At 34.0% G+C, this 22,043-nt stretch overlaps 2 protein-coding genes across 2 annotated transcripts; both read right to left on the minus strand.

Annotated features, from left to right (window-relative positions):
* Positions 1-556: 556 nt before the first annotated feature.
* On the minus strand, positions 557-2,129 carry LOC25486733 (protein MIZU-KUSSEI 1). Its single transcript, XM_013608451.3, has one exon. It carries the CDS (start codon positions 1,838-1,840, stop codon positions 1,016-1,018), a length of 825 nt encoding a protein of 274 aa, XP_013463905.2. The 5' UTR covers positions 1,841-2,129; the 3' UTR covers positions 557-1,015.
* A 1,321-nt stretch (positions 2,130-3,450) lies between these two features.
* On the minus strand, positions 3,451-13,286 carry LOC25486732 (probable ethanolamine kinase). Its single transcript, XM_013608450.3, has 11 exons — positions 12,972-13,286; positions 12,382-12,473; positions 12,042-12,148; positions 10,961-11,066; positions 9,787-9,909; positions 8,841-8,932; positions 7,715-7,799; positions 6,633-6,738; positions 6,452-6,518; positions 3,978-4,070; positions 3,451-3,890 (listed from the first exon to the last, which is right to left on the minus strand). The coding sequence occupies exons 1-11, from the start codon at positions 13,106-13,108 to the stop codon at positions 3,765-3,767; spliced, it is 1,134 nt and encodes a 377-aa protein (XP_013463904.1). The 5' UTR covers positions 13,109-13,286; the 3' UTR covers positions 3,451-3,764.
* Between the last annotated feature and the right edge of the window lie 8,757 nt (positions 13,287-22,043).

Below are 22,043 nucleotides of genomic sequence, written 5' to 3' on the forward strand. Positions count from 1 at the left end.
TGGACTGGCATTAACATAATTTTATCATTGAATTCAGTTTTTACATTGTTTAGATTTAAGAAGTCGAATTACTATTCGGCTTATAGAATCTAAACAAAGGGTATTTTGGATGGAAAAAGTAACAATTAATTTTTTAACGACCCACTAAAACCCATGAAGGCTCCGCGCCTCCGCCACCGGTTGTAGATATAGTTAGGGGAAGAGATTCATTTTTCACATTTTGTTGGATATCGGTAATAATAAGCATTTTGCGACTATTTCATGTGTTCAATTGATCCTCTTCGGGCTATATTACGGTACAGTCGATCATAGATCGTTAGGTCGAGAGAGATAAACTTGGTTCCCTTAATCTAACATCTACAACTTACTACATCGCAAAACTGGCTGTAAAGGATCCGAGTTCTATTGCATCTTCACGTGTTTTTTAATTCCAAAATCAATGAAATCATACAATTTCTGATGAACATGATAACTAATTTTCAGTTCATCACTTCTTAACTCCCCCTGTAATATAAATTCAAAAGATCAATAAAGGGTAGAAAACTGCAAAATTACGTACTCTTACATATGTCTTGCATTATGCAACTCCGATTTGCATCCCCAAATTTGGAGGTTTTTGCAATATCGTAACTGAAGTCACAGCAACTATGACAGTATTTGTTCGTATTTTACCGTAATATAAAAGTTCAAAGCGTAACTGCAGCCATAACTTAAAATTATGGTCTCTGCATCTTCTTTACACATGAATGCAAAACACACTTATCAAAATTACATAAACCTACATATAGAGACACAAACACATACAACAACGTACTTGATCCATGTCATAGAGATACGACAAAATAATACTTCCTTCAGTCCTATTTATAAGAGACATTTTGGTCAACAAAAGTTGATGTATTTGGTCCAAATTCTTAGTCAGATACATCACATTTTGTTGACCTAAATATTTCTTATAAATATGACCAGAGGGAGTATGCTGGTTGTCGACGCCAATACATATACATTGCCTATGTTAAACTCTAAGCAAGTAAAGGCTGAGTTCAGGACCACCACTACCAACATGGTTCATCATGTAGAAAGCTTCAGAATCTTTAGACCCAATAACCCTCTCATACTTAGCTCTCATATACATGAGCTCACCTTCAAACTCACCTCCATTCCCACTACTTGGCATTGGCAACACACCAGCACCCATTGAAATAGGTTCCACAGCTTTCAATATCTTCCATTCCTCTGATCCACATTCATGCCTATAAGCATAACCACATTTTCTTCCATTACAATAAGACCTCCAAATTGGTTCCTCAAGCAACTTCAAACTCTTTCTCCCTCCTCCTTTCTTCTCACACTCCAATGCAATCCTCACCACTCCAGAAGCCATTTCTCTAACCAAAACACTTGTTGGTGTTGCTAGCTCAATTAAGAATGTAGGGCTCAACTTTGAGTCATCTTGGAAAGCAAAATGGACATGTCCACGACGGTATCCGAAAAGGGTGCCCACCATACGTGTGCCACTAGAACTGTGAAGTGAACGGTTCTTTGTGAGAATTGTTAGTGCTGACTTGAACTTTGATTTTGAATTCTTCTTCTTTTCAAGAGCAGCAATTTCTAATGGCATTTGGATTCTTAAATGATTATGATGATGTCGATGATGATGATCCTCTTCTTTCTCACCACCATCATCATCATCATCCTCAGGAAAGTGTGATGATGAACTTATATTGAGTATTACTTCCTCATCATCTTCATCCAAAGCCTTCTTTTTCCAATGGAAATACCTTCTAGAGAAGGAGAAAGAAGAGTCATGTGATGACTTGGCTGCCATTATGGTCTTCATAACCAAAAAAATGTAAAAAAGTAACTTCTGAAAAGATTTTTTTTTTTATAAGAACCACATGAGCATTATCATAATGATCATCAACATAAACAAAAGAGAGTAAGTAACCAAGAGAGGTTTTACAAATGATATAATTTAGTAGTGTGCTTAGTGTGTTTAAAAGGGTGATTTTATCTTCATCATTGTATCACCTTTTTGTCAAAACAATATGACAAAAGGAAGGTAAGCGGCCACCACCTACCTTTTAGGGAACAAGGATTTAAAGATTTTGAGGGCAACAATAAATCAGAATTGATATGGACAGGTAAAGTTTGATGATATTGTTGTGTGTGTGAGGTGGGGTGCGGTTATGGTGCACAAGGAAATCCTGCATAAATTCAGAAATGGTTTCTGTGAGTTGTATTCCAAAGCTATTAGATGTACTTAATGGTTTCCAGCATCCTGCATAAGGATTTTCAGCACTGCATAAAATTATGCCAAAACCATTTTACAAGGATTTCCTTATGTACCATAACCGCACCCTCTGAGGTGGAACTAAAAAAAGTAACATTGTTTTGGTATTATTTCTTGATCAAGAGAAAAGGGTAGGAGGAGGGGCTTGACTAGTTACACTGACTAGCACTGGAGACAGTTAATGGCAGGTGAAATCACACCTACCATACCCACCTTAGAATGGAATTGGTGAGGGATAAATACAACCACATGATATATTACCTGCATACCTAAACATTAAACTATCTTGAAAATTTTCATTGTCACTATGCATAGGAATCACTTTGAATTATCATTTTCTGTATTTTTTTAAATTTTTATGTTGTATCTTTTATATACTGCTAAAGACTTTAAATGATCAAAAGCATTAATAATTTATAGAATAACATACCTCGAATTGGTACAAAGGTAGACTAATAATAACTAGTGCACATGTCCTAGTTCAACTAATAAAAATGTCGAAATTATTAGGTCGGTAATCAGAGTTCGAACCCCATCTCATCTCATGTGAGTTTCTAATGGTTTTGTCATTTTGTTCATCTACCAAAAAAAAATAACACTAACTGTCTTTTTTGTATTTCTTTTTTTTAGGGAATCTAGTTTGTATTTCTTGAGACCACTTTTAACTATTTTTTATTTTTTATTTTTTTTAAATATTGTAACTTAATACATAAATTATCTAAAAGTTATGATACTCAATTACAAATTGTCATTGAATATCTTAAATACTAAAAATATGCAAGTTTCTTTTCTTTTTCTTTTTTTGATAAAAAGTGTAAGTTTATAAAGATTTTTTTTTTTAATTGTTAATAAAATGTAAAAAACCAAAAATATCTAAAAGTGATTTTAAAAGCTACAAATAAGCACAAGCACCATCGATTGTCATTCGAGTTTATTTTGCTTGTATTCTAATTTATGAATACATAGCCTTAGGTTGTGGTGCATCTCTTGTCATTATAATTGTATTTCCCTATACTTATCCTTCAGTCTTTCACTAACATGAATCTGAATTTACACATCATAAAGAAAGGAGAAAGGAAAAGAAAAAAAAAACTAATTTTATATCACTTAGAAATGCACTGCCGAACAAATTATGTCATCTGAAATGACACTTCTGAAAAATATACGAATTTTTTAGTAGGAAATGAGATGAAAAGTAACCAGATCAAAATTTGTAAAGATCACCACAATACATCTAGAAAGAATGATAGATCGATTTGAAAGCCTAATTTTCTGGATTACAATACAACAATGAGGAGCTACCAGAGCTCAAACTAAATGCCTAAATTTGCCTTGATCGTAATGATCGCATACAAAAAATATTTTACACAAACATTTAACTACATCGTTTTATCAGGAAACATTTAACTACGTGAATCAGGGTCTCGTGCTACAAACTTGACATACAATCTTGATGAAGTAGAAACTATCTCTACTCATTCCTTTCTAAAAGGTAGGACAGCGCCATCGATACAAGCTTTTCTTTCTGCCTTTTGTACTCGTTGTAACGAAGGAAAAAGTAACCAAGATAATCAAAATCTATTGGGGACATCTTTGCCTGTTTATTATGCAAGGAAATATCAATAGCCATGGATATAATTTTAATAACAAAGCAAAACAAGCATAAAAGAAGAAAATATATTACCTGAATTAGCCCCCACAAAGACCAGAAAAGGTGTGAGGCCAGTGCATATGTATTTACCTCGACATACAAAGTTTTAAGATCATTCTCAGACACCTGTATTGTGAATTGGTATTAAAGATCTTATAGAAATGCAATACAGCCGGAAAAGAAAATAACCTATATTACAGTTAAATAGTACACGAATAATTTACATGTCCTCAAGTGGAACAGGGCCTTCAAGTCTAAGACAAGTTTCAAAAAGTGTTGGAATAAAAGCGGTAATGTTCGAAAGAGATTAAATTTTTATGTCGGAGATACACAATACAACTGATGCCCTGAAGGACTGTAGCCTGGTTAGGAGCAAGGTAGTTAAAATCGAGATGTTACGCAAAATCAGAAAGGGAACGTAAAATCGTAAATTGTGCAATCGTCAGTTTTGACTTGGGACCTTGAGTGTGCTCCACCCACGGTCTCAGTTTTGATTCCCACCGATGCCAATTTCGGTGGACCGGTGCATAGAGAGCTTTGCTCTGGCTTTAAACAGGGCCCCGCAAATGGACAGTGGGAGTTGATCCCTCAGATTAGTCGTTCCTTGAGCCGGATACCGAGTTTACAAATATGTGTGTGTGTGGAGGGATGTGGGTGTATGTGGGCATATAAAACTAAATCAAAGAAAGAAAACCTTAAATGACACTTGAAATACTTAAGTAAATTCAAATTCAATAGCATGTTTGAAGTCATTTGGAAATTAATCAGAAGGATTTTATTTTAATGCAACCAAAATCACTAAATCGCAAGATTTATGTGTGTACTCTTAATCGATGAAGGTAAGCATAATCACAAAATCTTAAGCTTTTACGACTCAAATCAGGATTCCACCCTATTCTACAAAAATAGGATTATTTGTGTGCTCTTAATCGTTGACGGCAAACATAGTTGCAAAATCGCAAGATTTTACAATTCAAACCGGGATTGTAATTTCCATGGCTAGGAGTAACAAAATATCATCACCACTGGCCAAGTAAATTTCGCAAGTATCAATTTGACATTCTCCATTCCTGACCAATACAGAGATTTCCCTGACAGGTCAATGAATTTTGTAGCAAGTATGAGAGTTTGTCAACTTGACTCCCCTCCCATACCCAAAAGTCAAAATAAAAAGATAACTTACAAATACTAACACTGAAGTGGTGTTTTAATCGTAGACAGTAAAAAACCTAAATAAACACGCATGACAGAAAAGATGATGATCATGGCCATAGTTGATAGACTATGTGGATCTCGTTTTACGGATGCATGATAATCTGGAAACAATAAAATAAATTGCATTTTTAAATAGGGTTAAATATGTTTTTAGTCCCTACATTTTGCGCAACTTTAAATAATAGTCCTTACATTTCAATATATGTTTTTAAAATCCTCACATTTTCTTTCCGTTACTACAATTGGTCCCTGCCGTCAAATTTTGTTGCCAGGACAAACAGAAGTTGCCACATCAACAACACTAGGATGCCACGTGGGCTAATAATAACATGGGATGCCACGTGCCAAACAAATTATATATATTAAATTTAAAATTTTAATATTTATTTGATTTATTAAACATCACCTCATCTGCCTTTATCTTCAGCCACCATTTCCATCATGTAGCCTTAACTCACCTTTCCTCCTTCTACTTCCTCCTCTGTTTTTTAATTTCGGTTTTCTACTTCCAAAGTCAAATCAGTAATTCAAAATTGGTTTTTTGCTCCTTTGACATTTTTTTCCTTTTGATTTTGCTGGGATTTTTTCAGCTTAAACGGAGAATTCCTTTTGCAGAGAGATGAATGGAGAGATCATGAGGAAGAATGAGTTTGATTTGGGGATTAGAGATTTCAATCCTCTCTCTTTGTAATTTTTTTATTTTTTTTTTAACTACCAAGAGGCTGAAATTAAAGGTTCTTTGGTAACGTACAGTAACAGAAGGAAACCAGTAGCCCAGAAAGCAACACCTCCAAACAAATCTCAACCATAAGCATGGTTCACAGTCTTAATGATCCACTAGCTCTCTTCTTATAGTTTCTGATAAAAAGCTTATCGAAAGGAGTTTTGACAACTGTGTTGGTTGGATTTGGTTGCGTAGCTGTGACGCCTGCGATAGGTTGCACCATCCTCCATAAGCTTTTGCTACCTCTGCCTCACCGCTTAGCTTATTAGGGTTTTCAAAGAAAGTCTTTGTAATGGGTTTGATAAATGGGTCGGGTTGTTTTAACCATGTTTGCTGGTCCAACCCATTTAAGAAGTAAAAAAAAATAAAAAATACCACATCACCAATCTGTTTGCTGACTGTGTAAAAATTGACGGAAGGGACTAATTTTAGTAACGGAGCAAAAATGTAGGGATATTAAAAACATTTATTGAAATGTAGGTACTATTCTTCAAAGTCGTGCTAAATGTAGGGATCAATAACATATTTAACCCTTTTAAATATTAATCCCTTTCACTGTGATTATTACCTCTTGAGGTCTGTCTGGCTGTAAATAATGCCTGAAGAAATGATATTGTTCATTCATATTTGGGTACCTGCATGATAAAATGTTGAATAACTAAGAAATTCATCTGCATGATAAAATGTTGAATAACTAAGAAATTAATCATGACTGAGTAAAGCGAGAATAGCAAGCATAAACAACTTACAAGGAGTAGTCACATTCAAAACCAGCATATTCTGCAAAGTGATTCCCTATGTCATAGCCTCTGTAGTTGTATGATGCATATTCATAATCAATGAAGTAAAGTTTATCTGGACATTTGTCAGAACAGATCAAAGATTAAAAACTTAGATTTACTAATAAATAAATAGGTTATCAAACCATTCTCTCTTGACATGAGAATGTTACATTATTTCTGATGCCAAATGCCCATATTCCAGAGGCGTGTTTGTCTCCTTATGATTTTGTTATAAACTAATAGAATAAATTCAGATCATAACTTCATGTTATCAAACAAACTCGGTAAGCTTTAGATCATCATTAATCTAGTATGATCCATTTTTCCTGCTATAATTTAACTCATCAACATTGAAAATGGTAGAACTTATACCAAACTCATGACCCTACCTTTAAGATGACTTTTGTACTCAACCATTTCAAAACTGTAAAATATGTAAGTCTGTGTAAACTGTGTGTGTCTATAATGAGATCACACACCTTGTATTTATAATGGTTTTCCCGTAAGTGCATTGAATGCTTAATTAGTAAGCACTAGCATAGGAAGTTGAATACTCTAGGAGTAATATCAATCAATCTAGGAAGTTGTACAATTAAAGGAATATCTAAAGATTCTTAATTTTAACAAAAACTATTGAAGAAACACACACATACTACTTGTTTTTAACAGACAATGCAACACCATTACATTTTAACTTGCTCACTGCTCAGTAATAAGTAATTTGCCGCATGTGCTTACTCATTGAGTCATGTATTTTCAAGTTTCAATAACATCAACACAGTCTACGAAGAAGAATGGCAAAGGAAACATAAAAATAAATATTTATTGTTTTGGTGAACACTGAGATATAATCATACTCTCAAAGGTTCATATAAAGGCAACATACACAAAATGGCAAACATAAGAAAAAACTATGAATAGAAAGCATCTAGCAAAATATGTTTTAATGTCAGCAGTAATTTCTACAATAAATTAATGAATAAATAAAACTAAAATATACAGCAACAAGGTGGAAGCATAACTATTACGTTATTGAGGTATGTGGCTACCTTCTTCGTGATTAATCATTATGTTTCCAGAAAGCAAGTCATTGTGAGAAAAAATTACAGGAGATTTGAGACGATCACTCAACACCTGTTGCAAAATAAAAAATATATGTATGTCAAGAGAACATTTTTTACAAATAAAATGTACATCATTTACTGCCACTACTTCATCCATTTTAAAGAATTTACCAAAGCTTATTCATAACCTACCATCACAAACACGAAACTGGAAAAGAAGAGGATGATATGTTATATCCCTAAGCCTGACACCTAGGCATGATAAATCTACTTCATGAATGGATTTATAATGTACTTTCTAATCCAATTTCTATTTATTTGGTTTTCAATGAGATAGAGTTCTTTGTTATCACATGACTCTTTCTTCTTTTTGGATACAATTATTACATCTCTCTTTATTCATAGATTAAAGAGAGATATTGCAGCAATTTTATCATCATGCAATCAAACTTTCACAATTTGATTGATGTAGGAATTGCTAGAGACAGAGAAGACAGCAAATGGAAGATGAAAGAAGCCAGTGTTGACACAGAAACCTTTCATGTGGCTACTATTTGTGCATGTAGACATAAGGCAAGTTAGCAAGTGCGTACACACGGCTTGAAAACAGACCAAAATTTTGACTTGATGGTGCACAAGACCCAAAAGCCCCAAGTCTTATGTCCACACTCAACCTCATAGTGACAACTATAAATAGATGGTTGCAGCTGAATACTCACAACCTTGAGGTAGGGATTCGAAGGAGCCAACTTTTTCTAAGCCAATTACCTCTATGACATACTAGTTAGAATGATGTGAGAAATTTTTTTTGATGTGAGAAATTTGTTTTGCATAAGCTATCCTTGTCTTCATTCTAAGGAGCACTACTTGGTAATTGCATTCATCAGGGAACTTTCTGTCAAGGGCCCCAGTCCTAATGCAGTTCGAATGTTTAGTAAAAGTGATAAAAAATTTAACAGGACAACAGATGTAAAGAGCCCATCTTAAATCTAAAAGTTTTCACACTTGGTGATTAGGATTGGACTAATAGTAGTAATTTACTTGATCATGCATTACAAACAAAGTAATATACAAACATAACAGCTAAGATAAATAAGAAAAGAATAAGCACCTGGAGCTCGTAAATTTCATCATGAACTTCCTTGAATGAAACTGTCTTGTAAGTCTTTTGCTTTTCACTATCACCAAATTCTAGAACAGATGCTGCAAATGAAAACAAAAAGTTAAGGCAGCTCAATTACCATAAATACCAACCTTTAAAGATATATAATAGGAACCTGAAAGGTCAAAGTGGATTCAGGAATGGAGAGAAAAAGTTTGATAATAAGGTGGCACTAATTGTCATGTGAATTGGGAGAAGAAAAGAGATCTAAATCATCCATTCACGTCAACGGGGTTATAAGAGAGAGGAAAACCTAGAGAATGAGGCATTCAGAAAGTTTGTCATGAGTTGTTTAGGAGAGAAGTTCTCTCTGATCTAGGAGCTTAGCTCTGGTAGGAGTTCTCTGAACTCTGGTTTATCATTTCCTTTTCTGTTTTTCCACCATTGTAGAGCTCTTAAGCTCACCCATCTCCATTCAATAATACAATTTTTTTATCTCGAATTTTGGGGTTCTATCAATATACATTAGACCATGACAAAAGAAAATTGCACGAGGTAACTCTTTATATTGATAACAATTTTAATATACTGATCAAGTACTTTTCAGGACTAGGGAGCAAGAATAACAAATGCAAGGACCTTCCAAGAAAAATATGGGGACATTAAATAGATGAATACTAAGCCAATTAGGCAAGCCACCCAAGAGAATCCTCACATAGGATAACAAATCATTCTAATATCATGAGCAATTTCTCTCAAATTTGAAATCAGGGGAAGTGCTAAAATTGAGGCAAAGCTGAAGGGAAGCTGAAAATTTGGCCTACGAGACATAGTTGAAATCCTACAACTCATCGACACAAATTCAATTCACCTTAAGAAAAATTACAGAAGTAACTAAAACAAAAGAAAGAGAAGTGATCAAAGTTCAGATTAGTTATAGGGAAGAAGAAAGAACCTTTCTCAAAAAACTTCCAGATATCATTCCATAATTGGGGTTCCTTAGAACCAGGAATTTCCACACCGTGAAATTTTTGCAGTTGTTTGGCTATTTTGGCAACCAGTTTTGGTTCTCGCATATCTGTCATCGGGGAAAAGCATTCAGGAAGCATTAATTGGGTTGTCATTCTACAGGTCATCAAAAGTGTTAAAAGTACGTAATTATTAAATGAAAGCCAATATCATTGTATAACTTACTCCATATGATACTTAATTCAGATGTTTCAAAGCAGTACTGTGTATGTGCGTGTGTGTGTGTGTGTGTGTGAACTTGCAAATGGATTAGAAAATAGGGTGGACAAGCTCGCTACAAGCAAAAGCAACCCTCTGTAAAACTGGAAATGCAAAATACAGGAAACAAGATAAATGGAATTCTGCAGGACAGAATATCACAACTCCAAAACTATTCCATCCTACTCAATTCTTGCCTTCCTTCCCTCTCCTCAACGCATGAAAAGATTATAGCCTTCCGAGTCTCTTCCAAATTTCAACAAACCTCTTCCTTTCGGTATTTTATTTGCAGTGGGTACTTTCCAATGCTCTTCAATTCATCTGTTTCATCTTCTTCCTAACAAATGCATCCCCGCACTTCCATCCAACCCACTACTCCTCAACCCGATTTTCATTTTTCTAGCATAAACATGATTTGCATGGCTATCACAATATTGTTGAGATTTATTTAAAAAAGTTGGCTTAAATAACAAATTTTCATAATATGTATTAAGTTCTCATGGTCAACTGTTAGGAGAAAAGACTACAAGGTTGGGGAAGACAAGCTCAAAACGATGCAAGTTCATCCAGTAAGGAATTTACTTCAGGACTATGGCGTTCTAAAGTTAAGATCCAATCACCAACTGGGTATAAATTGAAATCGATTCAGAAGGGTATTTCCGGTACATATCTAGTGAGCAGTTTACCACAGCTCTAAAGGAGACCCCTAATATTATCCCTAGATATGCTGCATTCAGTAAAAACGAATTTGCATACGTACAATGCAATATTGGATACGTATTCTCTGTCTAGTGATGCTTAAATTTCTTATAAATATTATCAATAACACCAAAAAAGCGCAATCTAACAAAATCTATGTGCCTTTGTCAATTGTGCTGAAAATGAATTTTTTTAATTTGTACCTGATGGAGCAAGAGTATGCGCATTAATAAAAGATTGCACTATGCCATTTCCAAATATTCCAAGCCACTCAGCACCAAATCCTGCAGCAGTGATGTATTTGATGGCCTAAACACCATTTCACAAGCAATTACAATAAAGAAACTTCAAGTAAGCTATTTAGTATGTTAAAAGATGCAAATAATCTATCCCACTGCAAGACTTGGTTCAAGAATCAACTAAAATTAACCATTAGAACTCATATTTTCCTCTGATCAAATGAAAAGGTGGTTTCTATTTTCTCATTTTAGGCAAATAAACAAATATTTGCACCTATATAAGTATAAAATATATATGTTTATGATAATTTTGAATTTATTGGAAGTTCAGGTTGTTTATCCCTCTTCATCTTTGTTATTGTTGTTATTATTATCATAATTTTTAATCTGACCTTATTAAAGCATATTCAGGAAAACGAAATCTACAGAACATATTAAAGGAATTGATATATCTATCTACATTGAAATACATTTTAAATTCTAGTTCCAGAAAACTAAAAGCATCTGTAATTTTAGTTATGCAGCATCCTCAAACTTAGAAGCACGGTAAGTCTCATAAAACTAATTTCTGCTACTTCAAAAAGAAGGGGGCCTAAAATACTCGAGGATAATGAGCCCTCTTTTCCATAAGCCCCAAAGTTGTAGGCCCCGCATATGAAGGAGGCCTGAAGTTGGCCCCCTTTTCCATTAATTTGTTCTTCACTTTTTTTTTCTCAACAAAAAAACTATTCTAAAAAAATAATAAAAAATCGAAGAAAAAAAATTCCAACAAAAAATTGGAGATTTGAGTGGGGCCAAGAGTTGGCTCTCAATAGGGCCATCAATAAAACAACAAAAGTGGGGCTAGGGCCTAATATAGATTCACTCAAAAGGGGGACAAAAATATGGGGCTTTTCAATATAGGGCATTTTTGACAGCTATACACAGTATTCAGAAAAATATTACCACAGGCAACAAAAACAAAAACAAAATCAAAACAGCAACATCAATACAAAATAATGGCGACATTTTTGTTCATGAAATTGCAGTACATTGTTTAACTAACCTGCAATTCTCGAAAGCGATCAATGATATGCTCGGTGTTGGGGCCATACAATCTGACCGTTATAATATCATCAATAGAGTCCCCTTGTTTAACTGAAACCTTCAGTACTGACAAATAATGAAAAAATTATCAAATATCAACCACAAAATACTAGGGGGATTGGGTAGCTCAACTAGTTTCAGGTCCTGGTTCTAATCTACCAACTAATTACGAACATTTTCCATTCAAAAAAAAAAAATCACAATACTCTGGATGAACAAAAAGTACTAATCAAGGTAGCAATTTTTCTGGATTTAGCAAGTAACAAATTAAAATGAGAAATTATGAGGAAAAAACTCACATAAATTTGTTATGCCTCCAGAAATTTTCTCAACTTTAAAGCAAGAATCACCTAAACTTGACCAGGTCTTGAACATGTCCTTGCACAAATTACTGCATTCAAATACAAGATAAAAGAAAAATAAATCAATTTCTGTAGAAAAAAACATTCAATTGCAAAAACAAACCCCAAAACTCAATAATTCAAATTCAAGAACAAATTACACAACCCATTAGTCCAAATCAAAGAAATTGAAATGTTTCTAAGATTCCGCAATAACTAAGTAATTAGAATCTTCGACACCAGAAATCCTAGCTTAGGCCACTTGGGTCCGCTACGAGACTAATTCTCAAGTCGACAGCCAAGCAATCATTTTTTTTAAGGTCTTTAACCAGTGTCCGGGGCACCAGTTAACATTTCCCTTTTTTGGACTGGGCTACCTTCCAAATTGACGACTCGAGGAATCTAACCGGGTTCTTTTCCTCGGGGAAAGTCATGTTGTCAACTCTCCCAACACCTTCATTTTCGGGTAATTTTCTAAACAAAGTGAAAATATTGCAAAAAGAAGTGCAGGAAGAAAAGAAAAAGGGTTAAGAGAGAGAGTTACTGACATGACGAGAGGTGTCATTTGAGGAAGGGAAAGAGAAGGATCAATGGAGAGAAGAGAAGGAAAAATCTGCGAAGCGTAATCATTCTTAGCTTGTTCTGCGATTTCAACGGGATTCCAGATCTTAACTTTTCCACCCATTATTAGTATTATTGATTATTGAATCGATGAGAAAGAAAGATTCAGAGGTTGAAACACAGAGAAAGTGTAGAGTTTGAAGTTTGATGATGTTGTAAAAGAGAATTTTCTGAATGATGGTTTGTGAGAATGAGAAAATGAGAATGGTGTTTATTCCTTTTGTGTCTTTCGAATTGGGCGGTGTGGTGTCCAATGATCACTAGTCATACAAAATGAAATGACCAATATGGCCTTCTTACACTTCTCGTTGCTTTAGTTGAAGGATTGGTGAAGTCGGCAAATCCACACACACAGTCACGTCTTTATTTTTTATTTTATTTTATTTTGGTTAAATATGTTTTTCAACTTATAAATATATAACTTTTTCCTTCCTTAAAAAAAATATATATATAACTTTTGGTTTCAGTTTCTCTAAAAAAAATTCTTTGATTTTTATTTAGTATTTATAAAAATTTTAGTCATCACTTTTGATCTGAAGGTAAACTATATGTAACCTTTGTATTTTTTAATGAAATTGTTTAGAATATTGTAAAAATATATCTCAAAAAAAATAAAATTTTTTAACAAAACATGAATTAAAAATGAATTTTTCGCAAAATATATAAAAAAAAAAAATTTTGGGAGAGATTCTTATAATATTTTAAACTTTTTTGCAAAATTTTATTCAAAAATATGAATTTTACATATGATTTTACTTAAAATGAGAGACCAAAAGTGAAAATGGAAAACTTTTGGGGACTAAAACTCGGAAGAAAAAAAATTTAGAGAGACTAAAATCAAAAGCTGATATATTTGTAAGAAACGAAACAATGCACAATATCGAATATGATGGTGTAATAAACAGAACAATGCGTAAACGGACCCCAACTACAAAAGGTTTTCCATTCAACTTCATATACAAGCTATCACTTGAGTCCCTCAACTAATAGCTTGGGGAAAATAATTTTGATATGGGATGACGCCCGACCACTATTAAAATCCAAAGCACTCCTCGTAGAAGTACACAAACTAAAGATGAACAACCGACATGGTCCTTAGCATGGGAGTGCGTGGACCAAATGTGAATAACCAACATGGTGTGTGGCAGAGAAGCACACAGACCAAAGGTGAACAACCAACATGGTCCATGGCACAAATAATCCAAGGAGCAAACAATCACAACTATCCTTCAAAAGACTACAACTATCCCTAAAAGGACCATGATTGTCCTTCCACAATAGGTGTCTAGGTAACGGTGCAAGCGCAAAAACCCAAACCTCCACTATAAATAATGGCTCATACGCTCGGGGTCAGATACACCTATCATCCTACATCATTCACTGATTTGAGCGTCGTAGCATGTACAAGTCACCACCCCCATTCACCTGGAGAAGAAGGTCATGGGCGACAGAGAAGAAGGGAATAGCCAATGAAAGTGTCCTACTAAAAGGTCATTCAACTCCATCAATCCAAAGATACCAGGTTCGGCAGAATCATAATTCAATTCACATCATTCGACTTACAATTGATCTGTTGACACCAGTCGACTTACACCAAATCTTAATTATTTAGTACAATAGAACATGTGGTTTAAAATATTCAAAGAAAAAGTTAACGTGAGTCCTCTTTTTAATATGTCCTCTTTTCAAAAGTCATGAGAAATAGATGTAATTTTTGTTTATGACTAAAGTTGATAATAACATAAACAAATTTGAAAACTTTTTTATGAGAAATTAATGTCAAACTAAATTTAATAATAACATAAATAAACTTGAAAACTTTAGTCATACTGGTTGTCCTTTTTTAAGTAAAAAATACATATATTTTTTAATCAATTTATAATAAATCTTTTTAGCACTTATGGAGATGCAAGAGAGCCTTCTAAAAAATAGTTTCGTTGTTGAAAGTCTTTTATATACATTCGTGAGTCGAGTGTCCCTTTATATCACTCAATAAGTGTTCAACATAATAGCTTTTTTTTAAGAGGAACATAAATAGTTTTTTTATCAACCTTTCATTATCTTTTATTTCTTCTATAACCTTTTATGATAAATAAAGGAAAACTAGAAACTACAATACAATTATATTAGTCGGAAATGAATCTTATTATGTGACAAGAGAGCCACTTAAATCTTCACCTTTCATCATAAAGAATAGAGAACAAAGATTTAAAAGAAAGGAGATTTAAGGGTAGAGATGTGGACACATGAAAAAACATGAGAGAAAAAAAATGAAGACCAATTTCCAATTTAAAAATTATTATATACGAAACAAGTTGTCACTGTTAACTTTAAAAATTATTTTTACACACAGACGAACTCGTCACTGATACAAATTTACTAGCATCTACTTCTACTAACAATAATCTACTAACAATATATAAAAATTGAAGTTCATCAAAATTTCATTATCATCCATATTAAAACCCACTATCTTCTTAATTTCATGTGCATGATGGTTATTTTGCAAAATTTAATTTATTTGTGTTTTTAAAAACTAATTACGGATAATGTTGACAAAAGTGTAACTAATTTCCACTCATAACTATGAAACAATTTTTTATTTTATTTTGATGGACTTCGATTTTTATATATATGTTAGTAGAATTGGATGTTAGTAGATTTTTATCGGTGACAACTTCCCCCGTGTATAACGGGCATTCTCCTTTTTTGTTCATAATATAAGGGAAAAAAAATTAAAAATATAAAAAAATATGTATTATACACGGGATATGTTATCATTGAGTACAAATTAAAAATAATTATAACACAACAGACAAGTTGTCGCTGATATAAATTTCAAGATAATTATTAACTATGTGACAAGTCATCTGTAACACCCCAACTTTTAGTTTCTATTTAATTCATTGATATTCATTAGGTGAAGTTTTGATTAATACTATTATTGATGTTGTTTATGATGGAGTATTGTTTTGTTATTGAGACAAAATGGAATATTGATAATGCTCGAGGAATAATGCGAGAATTTAATTATAATGAAGGGAGGAGTCAAAATAAAATAACGTAGAGTCGGGGGTGTAGAATATAAGTTTTAAATAAAGGGGGATGGGAGGAGTAAAAGAATAGTGAGTAGAGGGGAAGAGAATCTTAACAAGTGACCGACCCCAATATAAATAGAAAAGTTAGGAGTTAGAAGAGTCAGTATTGTTGAACGTAGAAAAGAAAGAAAAGAAGATCATTAGAGGAGACACCCTAGCGGCAACGTGAAACACCCTAATTCCCGACGGTAATTTTATATAATAATAATAATCATGGATTTAACGAAAAAGGATGTCACACATTCATTCATCTTTCACACTAATAAAATAATAGAGAATCAGATACAACAGCGGAAGATACTTCATAAAATTTCATGACTATAAATGTCTTGTCTTTAACATTATTTAGGAAAAATAGCTTAAATAATCATAGTTCTTAAATCAACTTTGTAATTTAAGGACATTCAACGCTTAACCGAACCCCAGTGTTACAGATCAGAGCACGTATCTATTCGACTACTTAATATCCCAAATAATAGCTACGGTGGTATGTCCCCCATCGCCACCTTCTAATCATCTCGCAAATCTAAAGCTCCTCGCCCTGAATATTTGTACCCCAAGGGTACATACACCAACATACACAAACAACAACAAAGGGGTGAGAATTCACATCATAACATATGTTGGGATACATGAATAATAAAGTAGATAATCATATCTTTATCGGTCCTTCATCTCATCAACATCATACCATCCTCAATCATTCATCATAATATTCACACAATTCATTTCCTAAACATCATTAACACATACATCTTATGCACACCTTTAACACACATATCATATTCACATCATTAGCACATATCACAGTTCACCTAACATGACCTATATGCAACATACTTCATCCCTAGACCTACATGCATGCCGGTACCGGATCCTATCGTCATAATAATGTAAGTCAAAGGTGTGTTACTGAACTTACATCCGTCATTCGTCATTATGCAGTATGATATGATGCATGTGGACCCACCAAAACATCATTTAGAAGACACATAAACAACACATCATCTTTACATCATAGTTACTCGTCATATTACTTGTTATTAGAAAACAAGTACGTCATTCATCATATGTCATTTTACATCATTCGTCTTTAATAATCATAACCTCATTTTACATCATCATCTTACGTCATTAGCAACTCATCATTATTTTACACCATATATTCGTCTACTTATGTCTAACTCATAATTTTGTCATATTCACATCACATCTAAATCTTACACCCACCATTAGTTTAATTTTCATTCTCTGCGTCTTTTACTCCTGGTGACACACTTCATCCTTCATCTTATTCGTTCATTTAACCCACCTATCCTTCTCCTTGTTTATATGCACCTCATCAACTCTTTAACATTACCGCTTATATTAACTCTTATTCCCTACAACCTAACAACTTTCCTAAGCTCATTAGTATTTAAGGCTATTATGTTTAACCTCATCAATTACCCATAACCATCTACTATTATTCCCTCTTATCATCGTAATTTCACTTCTTTAACCCATTCATATCTTGTACCTTACTTCATACTTTGCCACATCATTAACATCATTTATTACCTTATTCCTTTACCATCATGTCTCTTTAATTTACCTTAGTTCTTACTCTTTTTTATAGTCTCATCGTTGCAGCTATCCTTTACTCTAATTTACTACTATTTTCATCTTCATTAGTTCTTGAATTACCCTCTCACAACTCTCTCTACTTCACTTCTAAGTCCTTCATCGTTTCACTACCTAATCTCTTTTGATTTTTGAGATAATAAATCCTAATGACACTTAAGCATACTCTCTCATTTAGATTTAATAGTTTACGACTCTTACCTTTACATTGGGAATTCACTTGTCATTGAAGACTACCACAACTATCCTTCCGTATTCTCCCGTATAATAGTCATGTCTCCCTCTCACTAAACTATGTTTAAGGCTCATCAAATATTTCCTATCACTACAGTCATAGAATAACACATATCCTTACTTTAGTTCTCCTCAAATACTTTTGATACTCATATTGGTTTAAATTCATTATGTCTTATGAAACTACTCTCATAACCTTTATTTAAACTCCTCTCATCTAAGTTTATTGATTTGGGGCCTTACGATACATCTTAGGAACCCTTTGGAGGCATAAAAATAGTCTAAGTCCACACTGCATCGTGGCACGTTGAGTTCCAATCGTGGCACGTTTTGACAGCTTAAAAAATGGTTTTGGTTGCTGGAAAAATCGTGGCACGTTGGGTTTCAATCGTGGCGCGATTGGGCAGTTTTCAGAACCCAGAAAACAGCGTTTTTGCCCTCGAATTTACCCCTAACTTGGCTAGAAATATCTGTTTTTGACCTCGTTTGATCCTAAATTGATATGAGACATTACCTAGAGTTACTCTATCATCTAAACATTAACTTTTCCATTGTCTCACCGGATTACCTACTCTTTTCGAGATCAAAATCTTCAATTTATATACCCTAAATCAATCTCATAAATCTCTTTCGTTCAACAACATCATCGCCTCTATGCAACGCCATAATTTCATCATAAATCACATCATAATAACACCTCATACTAAATAAACTATCATAGATTAAACACCCTAAAGTGGTAGGGATCTCCCCCTTACCTCGAATCTTCGAAGTCACAGCTTTCTGGCTCTCTTCTCCGAAACTAGGGTTTTCTCCTCCTCTTCTCTCTTCTTCTCTTGCTTCTACGTTTCAGAAAAAGTGGAAGCCTTGATTGTTAATTCTCTATTTTTATATGGGCTAACCTCATAATATTATTCTTGTCATTCTATTTTATATTATTTTTTTACTTCTCCCTCCCCCACTTAATTAAAATTTCTATTCTACACCTCCCGCCTCTATATTACTTTATTTATTTTTCCCTTTCATCATAATAATACTCATAGCACGTCATTAATCATCATATGTCTATTTCTTCATAGCTAACATAATATTCTGGCAGCATAACACCATTATTATAAAAAAAAAAAAAATCAAGAATTCTTCTATTTAACTTCATTAAATCATTACATGTAATTTTCGGTGTGTTACAACTCTCCTCGACTTAAAGAATTTTTGTCCTCGAAAATTGACTGAAGGAAATAAATCCGGATAGGACTTCTTCATCTAACCCTACAACTCCCATATTATGCTTCCTCTAGCTGGTCCTCCCCATGTCACTTTCACCAATGCAATCTCCTTTCCCCTTAAATTCTTCACTTCTCGTTATTTGGAAAACCCTCAACAAAGTCCGTAGAAATATTGTCCCACTTCCACTCTAGAATACTCAAAGGTTGCATTAACCCCGACGACTCTTGATGCTCCACCCCTTGACCTTTGCAAGACTAAACAAGCACACACAAATTCAGCTATATCTTTCTTCACACTTTCCCACCACAATATCTCCTTAAGGTCTTGATACATCTTAGTGGCTCTCGGGTGTATACTCAAATGTTTGTGACCCTCCTCAAAGATACTCTGCTTCAGTTCCGGCATATTTGTAACGCCCGTTTTGATTAATTAATTATTTTGTTGAGTTTAGAACATATTTATATGATTTGTATGATTTAAGTGATTTATGTGATTTAACGATGTGTTGTAACTTATTTTATTGTTTAATAAAATAAGATTTGAAAATAAAATAAATATTGAGTTGAGGGGTTGTTTTGAGATTTTAGAGAGTTTTGGGGGGGGGAAAGAGGAATAAGATAGAATAGATAGAGGAGATATAAATAAGAGAAGACCTAGTTTAGAAAAAGTAGTACGTACGTTCAGTTTTGGAGAAAAGGAAGAAAAAGCCAAGAGAAGAGAAGAAGACCTAAAGAGCTGTGATTTCAATTTCTAAGGTAAGGGTGAGACTAGCATTCAATTCTATTCAGTCTGTAATTTTGATGGTTGTATCTAACAAGTGTAGGATTAATTTAGAGAAGTTGAAAATTAGGGTTAAAGTGAGAAAATTGATGATTAATTGATGTAGAATTGTTAGATTGATGTAGAAACTGTTTACAGACCTTAGATAATCCATATGATGATTACAGGAATCAATGTTAAGATTAAAACCATGTGATTAGGTGAATTTTCGTGAAAACTGCACTTCTGCCCGAGCCAACATTCATGCTCGCCTCCCGAGTGTTGATCCTCGCCATAGCGAGTGAGGATCTTCATCGCTCGCCTCGCGAGCATGTCCCTTTCGCCTCTCGAGTTGCACCTTGCAGCTCGCCATAGCGAGCAGTTCACTCGCCATAGCGAGTGTGACCAGTGAGGAACCTGATTTGCGATTTCGCTTGTTAAGTCGAACTTTAGATGATTATGAGTGCCTGAACATGTATAATAATGATTAGGCAAGTTTTTAGATTGAGATTGAACCTAGGAAAGTTTAAAAATGGATTTTTGGGTGGAAAATGTCAAATTCCCGAGAGCACCCAGTTCTTGTTCGCCAAGGCGGGTAGCTTACTCGCCAAGGCGAATGCCCTTTTTCCTGAACTCGCCATAGCGAGTAGAGGCTCTCGCCTTGCGAGTTGCCCAGTTACAGAACACCTTGTTAGGTTAAATGTGACCTTTGTCGCACGAGTTGATGTGAGTTGATCTTGGGGGTAAGAAACTAAGTTGCTTATCTTACTGTTGTTGTTCAAGTAAGCCTGAATTATATGATTTGATGTTGTTAATAATGTGATATAAATGTATATGCATTACATGAATTATTTATAATGTTGAGATGTCGTTGATTTGCATTTGATATTGTTATATCATGAACTGTTTTATATACTGCCTATGTTGCTGTTTGTTTATTAACTAAGCTGCATGAGTCGGTCTAAGATGAAAGATGATGTTCCAAATTATTGGATTTATATAAGAGGTCAATGTTTCTATGATGTTAAGTTGTTGAGTCCATGCATACTCATTCATTGTTGGGGGCTTGATGCCCTGGACCCTTTGCTCACCACGTTGAAGGCTTGATGCCCTGGAGCTTTAGCTCAACTAAGTTGAGGGCTTGATACCCTGGAAGTATATTAATACTTAATACGTTGAGGGCTTGATGCCCTGGATTGGTACCACATGCATATAAGAGGTTTAAGTTGCATAGTCAAGTCGAAGTCGCATTGTCGAGTCAAAGTTGTTAAGTTGTCAAGATGTTAAGTTGTGATTCTATATATATGAGCTGTTAATGAAGTGTTATATGATTATATTATTATCTATGATGATATTATGATGCTTTCATGTTGTTAAATATAATTGTTGAATTATATGCTTAATATTATTTTTTTGTGAAATCTCACCCCTTCTGCTTGGAAATGTTGCTCTTCGTATGAGTAACTTGCAGGTGATCGAGAATAAGTAGCTGTTGATTGCTGTCGTGAGTGGCTATCCCTCACCGTGTCTTTAGGTGCTCTGATACGTAACGGGATAGGAACTTTTGTGGCTATTTTCTATTCCTTACGTATTTGATTATGAATTTATATGATTAAGATGTTAATTGGATATTTATGAGATGTTTTGATGAGGCCTACGTGTCAAGACTATTTATGATGTTGAATTAAATCCGCTGCGAAGTTTTGAATAATTATGTTGAAGGATAAATTTTTATTTATCTCATTTATGATTTTTAAGAAGTGTAGCATTTCGTTTATGTGTTGAATACCTTCATAATTGTTATGAAATTTTTATGTTGGAAAAACGGGGTGTTACAATATTCGACACACAAACTCTATCTCAAAACTTCGTAATCTCATTCTCGTCTATTTTGAAATTCACTTCCTCTCCATGGTTGAATAGTGTTACACAGTCAACTAACTCCAAATCAGTTTTCTTCCCTTCTTTTATCTCTTCTAGCACTTGATGGGATAAAACCGCAAGTGCACGGTCTTACCGAAGTAGTAAAATAAGAGTGTCGTTCCGACAGGGAGTTAT

This window comes from Medicago truncatula, chromosome 2 (assembly GCF_003473485.1).
Source record: "Medicago truncatula cultivar Jemalong A17 chromosome 2, MtrunA17r5.0-ANR, whole genome shotgun sequence".
In the NCBI taxonomy this organism is placed as follows: domain Eukaryota; kingdom Viridiplantae; phylum Streptophyta; class Magnoliopsida; order Fabales; family Fabaceae; genus Medicago; species Medicago truncatula.